We start from the raw sequence: 16636 nt of genomic DNA, 5'->3' as shown, positions 1-16636 counted from the left end.
AGGAATGTAAATGATGTTTAATACAGTCCCTCAGAACTTTTTCCAATAATTTGCCCACCACTGACATTAGGCTGACTGGTCTGTAATTATTCGGCCTACCCCTTTTTCACTTTCTCCCTTTTTAAAAATCTTCAAAGATGGGCTTGGAAAATGGTGGGCAGAACCTCTGTTATTTCCTCCTTTGCTTCTTCTAATCATCCTGGCCAGCAAAGATATTTCAAAGATGCCAAATCCCTCAATATGTCCTCTTTCACTATGTTTCTCCCCTCCAACATTTCACAATCCTTCTTAACCGTAATGTCTGTACCATCATCCTCTTTTGTGGAGATAGACACAAAGGCCAGAATTTTCAGACCCCACTGGTGGTAGGATTAGAAGCTGGTGGGGCCTGAAAGTACAAACACTGGTTGGTGTTCTGGTTTCTTGAGGCCATTCCCTGTACCTGCCATTTTTGAGGAGGCAGTGTCAAGGCCAGCAGGATGACCTGCCTTCACAAGGCAGGTAGCTGGTTAGGCTTGTTAAGATTTTAATTAAAGCCAATTAACTTTTCCAATTTTCCAATCAGCCTGCAGTTTCCTGTAGAAATGGGGGCCTCTTTATGTGCCTGGAGATGGGCAGCTGGTGGCAGGCCTAGAGGTCCTCACTGCTTGCCAGAGTGCAAGAGCAACCCCACATGCCGTCCTGTCGAGGGGCTCAGCCCCACCTCCCTAAAACAGTGGTGACCTGGTTACAAGAATCATTTTTTAATCAATGCTTTGAAAAAATTGGTGAAAGGGTGCCTCCGTGCTAAAGCACCTTCTCTGTTACTTTCCTGCCATCACTGCCTGCTGCTCTTCTCAAGCTAGAAGGCCTCTGATTAGCCCTCCAATTTCGAGAGCCTGCCCGCTGCCTTTAATTGGACAGGTAACCTGTCTCCATGCCAATTAGATGGGCACCTCTTAAAAACCCCAATGTGTGACTGTTTCACAACCCATTGGATAACTCCAGCATAAGAACCATGGCCACAACTTCCGCCTCCATCCACAAGTTACCTTTTTAGAATCATATCTTTTTTATCGAATAGACTGCCTTCTTTCCTCTTGCTCTTTATGTGTTAATAAAACATTTCTGGGTTTTCCTTGATTTTATTTGGCAATATTTTTTCAAATCCCCTCAAAGATTTCCTATTTTTTTCAATTTCATCCCCACACTTTCTATATTCCTTGAGGCTTTCTGCAGTTTTGAGCTCTTAGTACCTGACATAAGCTTCCCCCTTTTTGCCTTAACCTACCCTGTATACTCCTTGAGATCAGGGACCTATGGATTTAGGAGTCGCAATCTTTTGTGGGAACGTATTTGTTCTGAACCCTCTATATCTCCTCCTTGAATGCTTTCCACTACTCTGACCCTGATTTATCTCCAATGAGCTGTTTCCAGCCCACTGTTGTTAAATCACATTGCAGTTTAATAAAAATTGACCTTTCTCCAATTGAGAACTTGTTTTCCTGGTCTATCTTCATCCTTTTCCATAACCACTTTCAATCTGATTGAATTAGCATCAAAATGCACTCCCATTAGTGCTCCTTTCACCTGCCCCTGCTTCGATCCCTGAATTTAAGACGAGTGCTGTACTGTATCTGCATTAAATGACCTATTTGAGTTCATTGATAGTTCTGTACCAAAACAGAATACTAAGTAGGAAGTTAGCTTGTAAGAAATTAAGTGAAGATGAAGAGGTCAGATTCAGAAAGGTTTATAAGTGGTTAACATCATAAGCGTACGTTTTGGTGAGGTACTTGCAATCTTTGAAACCAGTTGTAGTCATCGCAATTTTCCCCTTTTGTGACCTACAGGTGGTTGAATCTAACAGTTTAGGGACTTTATTGATTTCATTTTCTTAAAAGTTAGAAACTGTGCTTCGTATCTCATTCTGTGAAATTATAAGACTTTTTTTCTGTGCTTGGTAAGGATGGCTACATAAAGAAGTAAAGAATGGTGGGAAATCCAATTCCTTGAAATTGAAGAAGCGTTGGTTTGTACTGACCTATAATTCACTAGATTACTACAAGAGCTCTGAGAGGAACATAGTCAAGCTGGGAACCCTGGTACTGAATAGTCTCTGTTCTGTCGTGCAGCCTGATGAAAAGATTTTCAAGGAAACCGGTAGGCAACTACTATCCCTTATCATTCCTAAAGTGAACTTGATAGATTTTTTTATTATGCAAGTTTTAATTAAATTTAGATTTTTAGAATGGTGATGTTTTAAGTGGGGTGTCAGTTGGCTCAGTTGACTAGATGGCTAGTGTGTAGTTTTGAATAACGCCAACATCATAGATATAAATATATATATAAAAACAAAAAACTGCGGATGCTGGAAATCCAAAACAAAAACAGAATTACCTGGAAAAACTCAGCAGGTCTGGCAGCATCGGCAGAGAAGAAAAGAGTGGAAAAAACATCATAAGTTCAATTCTTGTTCTAGCTGAGGTAGATTTGGGACCTGCATCTGAGAGTCGAAGACAGTGGCAAACCACCATTGACAAAAACTGCCAAGGAAACAGCTCAGGATAAAGCATCAGCAGACAGTGAGCCAAGGACCTGTCTTGGGGGTAGAGCACACATGGATGATTAATTGATATTTTAAGTACTGTGGTTGAGTCCATGTCAATGCATGATGCCTTGCGAAATCTTAAGTCATATATATGATAACACAATTAACAAAGTCACATGGTTATACATCAATGTTTAAACTAAAATAATTACGTATTTGCTATCAATCAGAGCCTGAATCATCATAGGCACAGCAGTATATTAGGTGCATAACAAAGGTTAATTTTAACTTAATTTGCCTATTGGTGAACCCAAGGGATCAGATTCTTTGACTTCAATGGAGAGTAACATCTGTTGGATGTAAAACTAACATTGAACTCAATCCTGTCAGTTTCCCAATGGGTGGATTCGGTTAACATTTCTCCCAGTGACGCAGCGTTGTTTGGGTACTGCCCCAGTGTATCCAAATAACGTTTAGCCAAATGTGGCCCATCACAGAATCTTCACAGTGCAAAAGGAGGCCATTCAGCTTATCGAGTCTGCACTGGCTCGCTGAAAGAGCATTCTACCTAGTCCCATTTCCCTGCCTTATCCGCATAACCTTGCACATTCTCTGTTGTCAATAGAAATCCAATTCTCTTTTGAATACCTTGATCGAATCTGCCACCACCATCCTTTCAGGAAATTCATTCCAGACTCCAGCCACTCTCTCAGTGAAAAAGGTTTTCCTCACATCACTTCTACTCCTTTTGCCCATTATTTTGAATCTGTGCCCTCTAGTTATTGATGCTCTGTTGAGTGGGAACAGTTCTCACTATTTACCCTGTCCTCAGGATCTTGAATAACTCTATCAAGTCTCCTCTCAGCCTTCCTTTCTCCAAGGAAAACAGACACAACCTCTCCAACCCAGCCTCATAGCTACAGTTGATCATCAGCTTATCCAATCAGCCCCTCATATCAAATAAGTTTGACATCTGATGCCAAATTGTCATCTGGGTGCGGAGGCACATTTTGATGTGTGAATGGCCACACTTTGATTTTGTTTGGAAGAACTCTGATTTTCCCTTGCTTTCTGACTCTACGCCATTTTCCTCTGGCCTTTCTGTGAGTCAGAATGCCTAGGGCAGAATCTTGCTGAGGCATCAGGGGTCTCGCCTGCCTGCTGGAGAGCAGGCAAGAGACACGGGAAGGCCCAACGCAATTAGGCAGTGGCGAGGCTAGCATCAGGTTTTCCCCTCAAATCAAGACCCCAGGAGCCGAATTCTCTCCCACCGGGAGCTGTTGGGCGGTGCGAGGCCAGCTGCTCTCATGTTCAGTAGCACCACTGGGAGCAGTAGGGGGATGTCTGTGGCTGCATCCGGAAGGACATGCACCAGACTCCCAGGATTGTGGCATGACCCAGGTCGCAGGTAAGTAATATGGTGGAGTTGGGGGGAGGGTTTCACAGGGTGAAGATTGCAACAAGAGGGCCACAGTGGGATGGCTATCAGCAGACCCCTTCCTTCCCGATGTCCAGTCCCTCGATCAGGCACTGAGTGCTTTTGATTGAGGGACCACCACCCCCCCCCCCCCCCCGGAGGTGACAAGTTGGCTGCACGGTTTTAGCTGCTGTGCATTAATACCAGCAACAATGGGAAGAGGCCCTTAAGTAGTCATTAATTGGTCACTTAAGGGGCTCGATTAGTGGTGGGGCAGGAAGTTCGACAATGTGTCTTTTGCCCCGAGCTTTATTCTGGTGGGGGCAAGAAGGGGGGAAGGTTCAGGTACGCCACAATCCCACCTAATGACATGCCTTCCCACCTCCAAACTTGCCAACAGAGAGGGCAGAAGATTCCGTCCCAGTGTGCAAAATGCACACGGTGCTGGTAGTGATGAAAATCAGATTTCCTCCCACACACCATTGTCATCTGGTGGTCCAGGGTTTTGGAAGCCCATTAAAAGCTTCCTATTTTGAAAGTTCATGAAGAAAGTGGAAAGCCTGCTGAGGAGTTGGAAACATTCTGAAAAGTAAGTGTAAGATGTCTTAACACCTTCAAATGTCACTACTGAGGGGTTGTATTGTAATGTAGGTATGTTTTTAATACAGTGATTCATGATCGAGATCTGTCCTGAAGGGGTAATTTGACCCTGACGTTGACCAGCATGGTTGACATGAGTACTGAGTACTTTTCCAATAGAGAAAGTACCATAATATATTTTTTAAATGTTTTTAAAAAATGTCCTCTGCTGTCATGATTTTGTACTCTGATTTAATTGGACTGGCAGGCCTGGCTGTTTTTCTTTTAATTGCTTCCAAAGGTAGAAAATATGATCTGCACCTGCAATCTCTCCAGTGATTGATGGGCAATCTGCTTTGAAATAGAAATGAATATCTGTCCTGTCAATGGAGCTGGAAGCTTTTGCTATGACATCTGTTCCATTATAAATGCTTGGCTAGGTTTCAAAAGCTTCAGCTCAGTGGGTGGCTTTATTGATCCAAGAACCATTGAAACCTTTATGATCCTATAACAGAATATGTCTTTAACGTGGTTTCTTGTTGATTTACAAACCTAGTAGGCACTTAAAGGATTTTTTTCCCTTTGGGGTTTTTTGGTCCAGTATAAAGACAGTGAGTTTGAATTCAGGCTTTCCTTAGATTGTTAGAGGTTTAATATTTTTCAAATTATTTTAAAATAATTTCCATTGCCATTGCCTGGCTCCTGAGAACTGTATATAGTGCACACTAGATGAGTGTCTGTGGAGCATACATGGAGGTCATAAAAGTGGCATAGGGAATCTGAGATGACATGGAGAATGTGAGGTGGCATGGATGGTCGGTGGGTGGAAGACGTGAGGGATGAGATTTAGGGAGCCTTTAAATGATGTTGTGAACTCGGCTGTTGTGTTGGAGAACCAAGGTGAGCCTTCTAATCCGCCCACCCCCACACTCCCACTCCTCATGACTCGCAAAATACACAATAAACCTGATCCTTGTGTGAAAAGACCAAAATCTCTTGTAAACTCACAAATGGTCGGATGTGCATTTTGCAACCCGCAAAAGTGCGCTGGTCAGGTTTTCCCAAGCCCAGATGAAAACATGGTCCCTAGCTTACACAGAAACTCATGGCTAATATTTTACATGTTACAGTGCTTTTAGAATCAGGTTAATTCTCACAAACTCACATGTGGCACTTGAGGCATAGGTATTTTCCACATAAATTGCTTTTGTGCAATTCGAGCAAAACCTCAGTTATATTTGTGTTTCATTGCTGCACATATCCTATCGTATTTTTAATACTATTTATTTGTTGTTGATTGGCAGGATATTGGAATGTCACCATATATGGTCGTAAACATTGCTATCATCTCTACACAAAGCTTCTGAATGAGGCGACAAGGTGGGCAAATGCCATCCAAAATGTTATTGACACCAAAGCACCCATCGATACACCCACACAGCAACTTATTCAGGATATCAAGGTAAAGAAACATCTGAAGTCACTGAATGTAACAATATATGAATGTCTTTTGGGAGTACAATTTATATTATATAACATATTATGCAGTTGAAATAAGCCAAAGTAATAGAAACTAAGTTGCATTATTTTGAGTTAAGACATGTTAGATGCTGACATATACTGACAATACAATTACGGTATATTTTTCATCAATGTCGACTGAAAAAGCTCTTTGAAGACTAATTCCAGCAATAGAGAATACATCCGATTCGGCGGTATGCCACTGTAACCGATTCCTTTTAAATTTATTTGTTCATGGGATGTGGCTGGCTAGACCTGTTTTTATTGCCCATCCCTAATTGCCCTTGAGAAGGTGGTGGTGAGGCACCTTCTTGAACCGCTGCAGTCCATGAGGTGTAGGTACACCCACAGTGCTGTTAGGAGGGGAGTTCCAGGATTCTTACCCAGCAACAGCGAAGGAACAATGATATATTTCCAAGTCAGGATGATAAGTGACTTGCAGGGGAAGTTACAGGTTGTGGTGTTCCCATAAATCTGCTGTCCTTCTAGGTGCTGGAGGTCACAGTTTGGAAGGTGCTGTCAAAGGAGCTTTGGTGAGTTGCTGCAGTGTCTCTTGTGGATGGTGTACACTTTTGCCACTTTGTGTTGGTGGAGAGAGTGAAAATTTAAGGCGATGGATGGAGTGCCATTCGAGCGGGCTGCTTTGTCCTAGATGGTGCCAAGCTTCTTGAATGTAGTTGGAGCCTCACTCTTCCAGGCAAGTTGGGAGTATTCCATCACACTGCTGACTTTTCTTGTAGATGGTGGACAGGCTTTGGGGGGTTGAGAGGTGAGTTACTTTCTGGAGAATTCCTAGCCTCTGACCTGCTTTTGTAGCCACAGTATTAATATGGCTAATCCAGCTCAGTTTGTGGTCAATGATAACCCCCCAGGGTGTTAACAGTGGGGGATTCAGTGATGGTAATGCCATTGAATGTCATGGGGAGATGGTTAGATTCTCTCGTTGGAGATGGTCATTGCCTGGCTCTTGTGTGGCTTGAATGTTACTTTTACCACTTATCAACCAAAGCCTGAATGTTGTCCAGGTCTTGCTGCACATGGACATGGACTGCTTCAGTATCTGAGGAGTCGTGAATGGTGCTGAACATTGTGCAATCATCAGCGAACATCCCCACTTCTGACCTTATGATGGAAGGAAGGTCATTGATGAAGCAACTGAAGATGGTTGGGCCGAGGACACCACCCTGAGGAACTCCACCCGTGATGTCCTGGGACTAAAATTTAGCCATCTTTGGCCATTTTTCTTCACTCTGTCATCATCTGATTTCTTAAAGGCAGGGAGGGTTATGTTTTCATATTGCTGCTTCCCTTCTGGGGCTGGGTGTGGGTTTCTTTTCCTTGTACTATTTCCCCTGTCGGCTGGGTGAGTTTTCATCATGCTGATTCCCTGGACTGGGTATGTTACGATAATGCTGTTTCCTCAGTGCAGTTGGCATGTTTCTGTAGTGGTGTTGCCTCACTATGTTTTGATAGTTTTTCCACAGGACTGGGTGTGTTTCCATTGTTCAGTTTCCCCTCTCTCCTGGGTGTCTTTCCATAGCGTTTTCTGCCCTCTGGTGCCTTGGTCTGTGGTGATTCTTCTTTTAAGTGCCGATTCTTTCACTGTGGGGCAGGAATCAAATCAAGTTTTCACACAACTTCAACATGTGTGTGCTGAATACTCATCAGTGTTCACCAAAGAGAAGGACTTAGCGGTCGATTTGTCTAGGGAAGAGTGTGTAGATAGCCTGGATCATGTTGAGATCAAAAAAGAGGAGGTGTTAGGCGTCTTGAAGAATATTAAGGTGGATAAGTCCCCAGGGCCAGATGGAATCTACCGGAGAGTACTGAGGGAGGCAAGGGAGGAGATTGCTGGGGCCTTGACAGAAATCTTTGTATCCTCACTGGCAACGGGTGAGGTCCCAGAGGACTGGAGAATGGCCAATGTTGTTCCATTGTTTAAGAAGGGTAGCAGGGATAATCCAGGAAATTACAGGCCGGTGAGCCTTACGTCAGTGGTAGAGAAATTATTGGAGAAGATTCTTCGTGACAGGATTTACTACCATTTGGAAGCAAATGGGCATATTAGTGAGAGGCAGCATGGTTTTGTGAAGGGGAGGTCGTGTCTCACTAACTCGATCGAGTTTTTTGAGGAAGTGACAAAGATGATCGACGATGGAAGAGCAGTGGATGTTATATACATGGATTTCAGTAAGGCGCTTGACAAGGTCCCTCTGGTACAGAAGATAAAGTCACACGGGATCAGAGATGAGCTGGCAGGATGGATACAGAATTGGCTTGGTTATAGAAGACAGAGGGTAGCAGTGGAAGGGTGCTTTTCTGAATGGAGAGCTATGACTAGTGGAGTTCCGCAGGAATCAGTGCTGGGACCTTTGCTGTTTGTAGTATACATAAATGATTTGGGGGAAAATGTAACTGGGCTAATTAGTAAGTTTACAGATGACGCTAAGGTTGGAGGAGTTGCAGATAGTGAAGAGGATTATCAAAGGATACAACGGGATATAGATCGGTTGGAGACTTGGGTGGAGAAATGGCAGATGGAGTTTAATCTGGACAGATGCGAGGTAATGCATTTTGGAAGGTCTAATACAGGCAGGTATTATACAGTAAATGGCAGAACCCTTAAGTGCATCGACGGGCAGAGGGATCTGGGTGCACAGGTCCACAGGTCACTGAAAGTGGCAACGCAGGCGGATAAGGTATTCAGGAAGGCATATGGTATGCTTGCCTTCATCGGCAGGGGTATTGAGTATAAAAGCTGGGAAGTCATGCTGCAGCTATATAGAACCTTGGTTAGGCCACACTTGGAATATTGCGTGCAATTCTGGTCACCACATTACCAGAAGGATATGGAGGTGTTGGAAAGGGTGCAGAGGAGGTTTACCAGGATGCTGCCTGGTGTGGAGGTTATTAGCTATGAGGAGAGGTTGGAGAAACTCGGATTGTTCTCACTAGAGCAACGGAGATTGAGGGACGACTTGATAGAAGTTTACAAAATTATGAGTGGCATGGACAGAGTAGATAGTCAGAAGCTTTTTCCCAGGGTGGAAGAGTCAATTACTAGGGGACATAGATTTAAGGTGAGAGGAGAAAACTATAGAGGAGATGTGCGGGGCAAGTTTTTTACGCAGAGGATAGTGAGTGTCTGGAATTTGCTGCCAGAGGTGGTGGTGGAAGCAGGTACAATAGTGGTGTTTAAGAGGCAGCTTGACGAATACATGAATAGGATGGGAACAGAGGGATATGGACCCCGGAAGTGCAAAATGTTTTAGTTGACGGGCAATATGATCGGCGCCAGCTTGGAGGGCAGATGGGCCTGTTCCTGTGCTGTACTTTTCTTTGTTCTTTGTTCTTTCCAGCATGGATCACTGGATGCCAAACTGGAGCAACTCCCCTTTGATTGTCAAGTGCAGTTTTACTGCTTTGGCTATGATTAACCAATGCTATAATGACTAGGGTTTGAACTTTGTAATTTTGGGATTGTGAGGCTACCTACTACTTACATGGGAACAGGGGTAAGGCATTCAACCTCTGCTATTCAATTAGAGCATGGCCGAGTTCTATCTTAGCTCCACGTCGATTCCATACCCCTGAGTGTACTAACCCAACAAAAATCTATCGATCTCAATGTTCAAATTGTCAATTAACAAAATGGGTCTTTTGGGCTGGGAAGTATAGACTTTGGCGGTGAAGAGTTACAGATTTCCACTATGCTTTATATGACAAAGTGCTTACTAGAATTACTGCTAAACAGCTGAGCTCTAATTTTAAGATTCTGGACACCCCTCACCGGAGGAAATAGTTTAACTATCCTATAAACCCTTTAAAAATCTTTAACATCTTAATTGGAATACTTTTTAATCTTTAAGGGAATACAAACCTAGTCTGTACAACTGGCCCTCGTAATTTAACCTATTCATTTTGGTGAATCTGCACCAAAGCGCCAAGGCCATTGGAAAACCTTTGTGAGTTGCGGTGACCAGAACTGAATTAATTACTCGAGGTGTGGTCTAACCAGAGGTTTCTACAGCTGTGGTATAATTGCACCTCTCATCAGGAGAGCATTCAAAAGTTAATATCCCTTTCCATTTTTCAATGATTTAAACATTGCAAACTTGATACAGCAGTTTTGCATTTTCAGCACGAAGTCTTCCTTGGGAGGAGTGCAGCTCAGCGATAAGGTGATGGCACTGTAGTGTTGCATCTTTGAACCATGTTCCTGTCGAGCAATGCTCTGTAATAACAGTCTAAAAAAAAACATGGCTATAAGCCAATAGCTAAGTTTCCAGGAACTGGAGAAAGACATTTAATTTGTTTGTATTCTATACATCAGGAAAACTGCCTGAATATTGAAGTTGTGGAACAAATCTACAAAAGGAACCCAATTCTGCGTTATACACATCATCCTCTGCACTCGCCACTTCTTCCACTACCATATGGAGACATCAATTTAAATTGTGAGTAAGGAAAACTTGTTACATAACTTAGAAATATTTTCATTTCTTTCATTTACTACATCTTTAATGTAGTAAAATGTCCCAGTGCTTCACAGGAACATAATCAAACAAAATGTGATACCAAACCACATAAAGATATATTAGGACAGGTGACCAACAGCTTGGTCAATGAGGTAGGTTCAAGGAGCATCTTAAAAGAGGTGAGAAAGGTTAAGAAGTGAAGAGGCTTAAGGAGGAAATTCCAGAGCTTACGGACTAGGCAGTGGAAGGCATGGCCGCCAATGATGGACGAATGGAAATTGGAAATGTTCAAGAATAATAGAATCATAGAATGGCTACAGTACAAAAGGAGGCCATTCGGTCCGTCAAGTCCACACCAGCTCTGTGCAAGAATAATTCAGCTCGTCCCACTACCTCACCCTTTCCCTGTGCCATGGCACGTTTTTTTAATCTTCAGCTGCTTATCCAATTCCCTTTTGAAAGCCGCAGTTGAATCTGTCTCCACTACCAGGCAATGCATTCTAGATCCTAACCACTTGCTGCATAAAAGAAGTTTTTCCCCATGGAGCCTTTCATTTCTTTTGCCATTCATTTTCAATGGTATCCTTTGGTTCTGACTACGTCTGCTATTGGGGCAGTTTCTCCTTATCTACTCTGTCCAGACCCCTCATGATTTTGAACACCTCTATAAAATCTCCTCCCAAACTTTTCCTCTAAGGAGAACAGCCACTGCTTCTCCAATCTGTCCTCGTAACTAAAATTATTCATTCCCGGAACGATTCTCAGGAATATTTTCTGCACCTTCTCTAATGCCTACACGTAGGGCAGGATTTTTAGTTCGACAGGCGCGCGCGATTGGCAGGCCGAGGATTGGCCAGGGAATGGGCCCCCAACTGCAATCGGCCCCCGACTGCAATTTCACACTGGCTTGCTAGTTAACGGCCAGCCAGCATGAAACGTGCGCTCAAAGGCTCAGCGCTGCCGGCGTTGGGGTGGGAGGAGGGCGAGCACTGAAGTCAGCACAAACATGTGTGAGCATGGAATGAAAGCTCCCTGAAGGCAGAGAGCTGCCTCAGGGAGCTGAAGAATTTAAATGCAGAAAATGATTTTAATATCCGGAAAAAATGCCCACGCATCAGAATCAGTCAGCTGAACATATACAAGATAAAAATTCTGTCCATACGTTTTTAACACTTTTGGTTGTGGTTGAGGTTTCCTGAAAAATGCAAAAGCCGCCTGGCCGATTTGCCCACCCATCAACCGTAATGTTGGGCGGGCAACGAAAAATCTCCATTAATTACAACTTTAATGGCCTTAATGGGCCTCTTAATTGGCGATGGGCGTGCTTCTGACTCTTGCATGCGCCCACCGTCCGAAATATTGCACAAGTGCGCGATAAGGTTGGGACACTCGCCCGGCGTCACCACGCTGTCTTTCATGCTCGAGTGAATTGGGCGCACACCAAGTAAAATATTCTACCCATGCTTTAAAAAGTGTGGTGCCCAGAATAGGATGTAAAGCTCCAGTTGAGGCAGAACCATATAAAGGTTCAACATAACTTCCCTTCTTTGATACCCTGCACCTCTATTTATAGAGCACTGGACCCTGTAAACCTTATTTATTGCTTTCTCAACTTGCCCTGGTCCTTTCAATAATCATATATTCCCTGATCCCTCTCTCATGCACCCACATTAGAATTGTATGCTTTATTTTATATTGCTTCTCCTCAATCTCCCACTAAAATGTATCACTTCATACTTCTCTGTATTAAATTTCATCTCCCATTTCCACCAACCTGTCTACGTCCTTTTGCAGTCTATCACTATCCTCCTTCATAATACTTACAGTTTTGTGTCATCTGCAAATTATGAAATTATGCCCCAGAAACCCAAATGTAGCTCATTAATATAGATTAAGAAAAGCAGTGATCCCTGGGAAGCTCCATTAGATACCTTCTTCCAGTCCAAAAAACAATTGCTCGCCACGACTTCTGTTTCCTGTCATTCAGCCAACTTCATATCCATGCTGATATTTTCCCTTTTTTCCCATGAACTTCAACTTTGCTGACAAGTCTGTTATGTGACACTCTTATCAAACGTCTTTTGGAAGTCCAACTGCATTGCCCTCATTAACTCGACCTTCTCTTACCCAGAGTTAACTTGAAGGTACATATAAATAAAATTGCATTAAAGGGGGCTGACTTTCCAATATTTAGTGCTGATGTGGAGCTGCAAGCACTAATTATGCCACCAAAATTGCTGGCACTCCACGCATGATGTTCTGTCTATTAATTTTAATAACAAGAAAGCGAGGAGTCTCCTTAACAGGTGAGTGCTCTGGTTCATTCAATCTCCAATATCCATTCCATCTATATTGTCCAGTGCAAGGGGATACAGACCCAAGAACATTTCTCCTTGGCCTTGGATCATGAAATTAGCAAAGACTCTGTATATTTCCCTTTACAATTAAATTTGTGGCTAGGTTCTCCACATCTGTTACTATATTGGCTTAACAAAAATCAACTTTACATTTCTGCTGTTTGTTTTCCTTTCTAGTGCTAAAAGAAAAAGGCTACACAACTCTACAGGATGAAGCCATCAAGCTCTTCAATTCTCTACACCAAATAGAATCTGCTTCTGATCCGATTCCCATAATACAAGATATTCTGCAGACTGGGCAAGATCTGCGACCTCTACGGGATGAGCTCTACTGCCAACTTGTGAAACAGACAAACAAAGTGCCTCAGCCAGGGAGCGAGTGCAACTTGCGCTGTTGGCAATTACTTACCTGCATGAGCTGTACATTTGTGCCAAGTCGCACTATTCTACGATACCTCAAATTCCACCTCAAAAGGTACAATCCATATTATCAATTTAGTTGCCTAAAGTAAGAACATAATATAAGAAATAGGAGTTGGAGTAAGCCATATGACCCCTCAGCGAGTTTTGCCATTCAATAAGATCACAGCTGATCTGATCTTGGCCTTAGATCCACTTTCTTGGCTGTTCCTCATAATTTGTGATTCCCCTATAGTTCAACGTTCTGTCTGTCTCAGCCTTGAAAATGTTCAATGACTCTCAGAATCACAGAATTGTTACAACGCAGAAGGAAGCCATTTGGCCCATCAAGTCTGCACCAACCTACCAAATGAGCAATTCCCTTAGTGCCATTCTCCTACCTTCTCCCTGTAATCCTGCGCATTCTTGCTTTTCAGATGACAGTCTAATTCCCTTTTGAATGCTTCAATTTAACCTGCCTCCACCACACTTTCAGGCAGTGCATTCCAAACTTTAACCACTTGCTGCATGAAAATATTTTTTTCACATAACGCTTTTGCTTCTTTTACTAATTATTTTAAACCTGTGCTCTCTTGTTCTTGATCTTTTCACAAGTGGGAGCAGTTTCTCCATATCTACTCTGGGCAGACCCCTTTGATTTGGAATACCTCTACCAAATTTCCTCTCAGACCTCTTTTCTCCAAGGAAAACAACCTTAACTTCTCCAATAACTGAAGTTCCTCATCCCTGGAATCATTCTTATGAATCTTTTCTGCACTCTCTCCATTGCCTTGACATCCTTCCTAAAGTGTGCTGCCAAAAACTGGATGCAGTACCCCTGTAAAGGCTGGACTAGTGTCTTTTACAAGTTCAACATAACCTCCATTCTCGTGTACTCGATGCCCCTAATAATAAAGCCTAAGATACTGTATGCTTTATTAACTGTGCTCTCTCAATCTATTTTATCACCCTCAATGACTTATGCACATATACATCCAGTTCCCTCTGCTCCTCTACCTATTTTAGAATTTGTAGCCTTTATTTAATATTGTCTCTCAATATTCTTCCTACATTTCTCTGCATTGAACTTCATCTGCTACCGGTCCACCCATTCCACCAGCTTATCTATGTCCTTTTGAAGTTCTACACTATCCTTCTCACAGTTCACAATGCTTCCAAGTTTTGTGTCATCCACAAACTTTGAAATTGTAAATAGTTGCAGCTCTAGCACAAATAATCCCTTTTAAAGACACTAGTTTCAGACCCAAGTTTCTCACCCTCAAACTGAATGTGAAATCCCATCATGCTATGATCTCTCTTCCCTGGACGACCCTCTACTATGAAGTCATTAATTAATCCTATCTCATTACACATTAGCAAATCAAAGATATCACTCAATTGTCTATAGTTTTCAACTTAGGTAATAGCCTTGTTTATTTTATTAAATTTAGTTACGTGCTTTGTGTCTTTAATGTAACTTCAGCCATGGTTCTAATTTAACTCTGTTTATACTTATTTTTTATATATCATGCAGCAACTCTTAACCCCACCTCATCGAGCTCCCCCACTTACCAAAATCAATTGTACTCAAGTTAAACTGCTTTGTGCTAATACTCTTATTATTAATTCACTTCCTTTTTTACTTGCTCCAATTAAAATTTTTCATTTCCTGGTTCTTAGTTTAAACAAATGCCCTAGTTTAGAGAGAGAAAAAAGAGAAATACTCAACAACCAATCACTTACTTGCTTTCCTGTGACATAGTTCCTGTTCAAACTCTTGATTTGAAAGTGGTCTGTCCACTCCCACTCCCTTTCCCAACGAGCTCAATGTGGCCCTCAGGCTTTAATGAAGCACTGCACTGCGTGTTTCTCTCACCGGTCCGTCTATTCCAGCTGCTGTTCCCAACTAGTTCACCACCAATTTACCAATTGATAATCTACCCATCAGGCAGAATATTGAGCTCGGCGGGTGGGCGCGTGCCCGACCTATTCAAGCGTATAATAACGCGCGATGATGTTGGGCCAGCATCCCAACGTCATTGCATAGTCCCGTGATATTTCATTCAGCGGGCACACGCCAGAGTAGGCAGCACGCCCACTGACAATTGAAAGGCCTATTAAGGCCATTCAAAAGGATAATTAATTTCAAATTTACTCTGCCCATCCAACCTTACAGTTGGTGGGCAGGCAAAAACACCAAGTGGCCTTTGTACTTTTTAGGAAATCTCATTTAAGGGTGGGATGAGTTTCCAAAAGCAAATTTAAATAAAATTAAAAACTTCACACGAATTAAAAACATGTCACATGAGGGGACATGTCTTATGACATTGTTATTCTCTTCATTATTTTTTATAAACAGTGCTTCATCTCCCTGAGGCAGCTCCATGCCCCTACCGAGCACCAACTCCAAGGGCAAAATTCTGCCCATAGTTACTAATCCAGTGGGAATGTTTTCCCATAATGTCATCATTATCAAATTACTTTGATTGCCATATCCCACCACTGCCAAGGATTTAGCTGTTTCGCCTTTCAGGCACTTCAGCAAATCCATTTAGAGAACAAGTGCCAGCTTAAATTTATTTTCTGTTGGGGAGAAGGCAGGATACTAAGTGAATTGCCCATTTGGAGAGACGGTGCAGACACAAAGGGCCAAATGGCCTCCTGCACTGTAACAATTCTGTGATACTGCGTTTTATGTTCAGGATAACTCTTGTTCCTTCCTCTCCCCTGATTTTTTTTTTTCCAGTAGCAAAATACTTAATATATAAAACAGGAGTATCGTATCTATTTGTTTGATTTAAAAATGAAGTATTCATAAATTTATCACAAAAAAATAAGTTGACCATTCTTCTATCATAACATTTGAAATTTTTAAAATAGTTTTGAGAATTGTACTGTGGTTCACAGGTGAGTGCTGCAAATGTTTCAAGATTTAACCTTGTAAGGAGACAACCTGAATAAACTCTGAATTACATTTTGATCAAATATTCAGAACTCCACCCCCTCCCCTCAAGCTTTTAATTGTGATAGTTCCTGCAAGCAGCAAGACCTGGACAACCTTCAGCCTTTGGCTGATAAGTGGTAAGTAACAAAATGCCAAGCATTGACCATGTCCAACAAGAGTCAATGTAACCAGCTCTCCTTGACATTACCATTGCCAAATTCTCCACCGTCAATATCTTGGGTGAGGAGAATGGTAGTGGTCACCATTGCCTTAAAATCCAACATGGATTTGTAAAGGGTTGATCATGCCTCTCAAACCTGATTGAATTCTCTGAAAAGGTGACTAAAGTATTGGATGAGGAAATGTCTATGGATGTTATTTATATTGACTTCCAGAAGGCATTTGACAAAG

At 42.4% G+C, this 16636-nt stretch overlaps 1 protein-coding gene across 4 annotated transcripts in view; it reads left to right on the top strand.

Annotated features, from left to right (window-relative positions):
- The window catches only part of myo10 (myosin X), a 370178-nt gene that overhangs the window by 309239 nt on the left and 44303 nt on the right, over nt 1-16636 (top strand). For all 4 annotated transcript variants that reach the window (XM_041183612.1, XM_041183615.1, XM_041183613.1 and 1 more), the window contains exons 32-35: nt 1948-2142; nt 5831-5988; nt 10381-10504; nt 13060-13357. In XM_041183612.1, the coding sequence (XP_041039546.1) occupies nt 1948-2142; nt 5831-5988; nt 10381-10504; nt 13060-13357 (775 nt within the window). The remainder of the gene's footprint in view (nt 1-1947; nt 2143-5830; nt 5989-10380; nt 10505-13059; nt 13358-16636) is intronic.

Source organism: Carcharodon carcharias, chromosome 3 (assembly GCF_017639515.1).
Source record: "Carcharodon carcharias isolate sCarCar2 chromosome 3, sCarCar2.pri, whole genome shotgun sequence".
In the NCBI taxonomy this organism is placed as follows: Eukaryota; Metazoa; Chordata; class Chondrichthyes; order Lamniformes; family Lamnidae; genus Carcharodon; species Carcharodon carcharias.
Note: the sequence above shows the minus strand (reverse complement) of the source record. Positions and strands in the feature narration are given on the sequence as shown.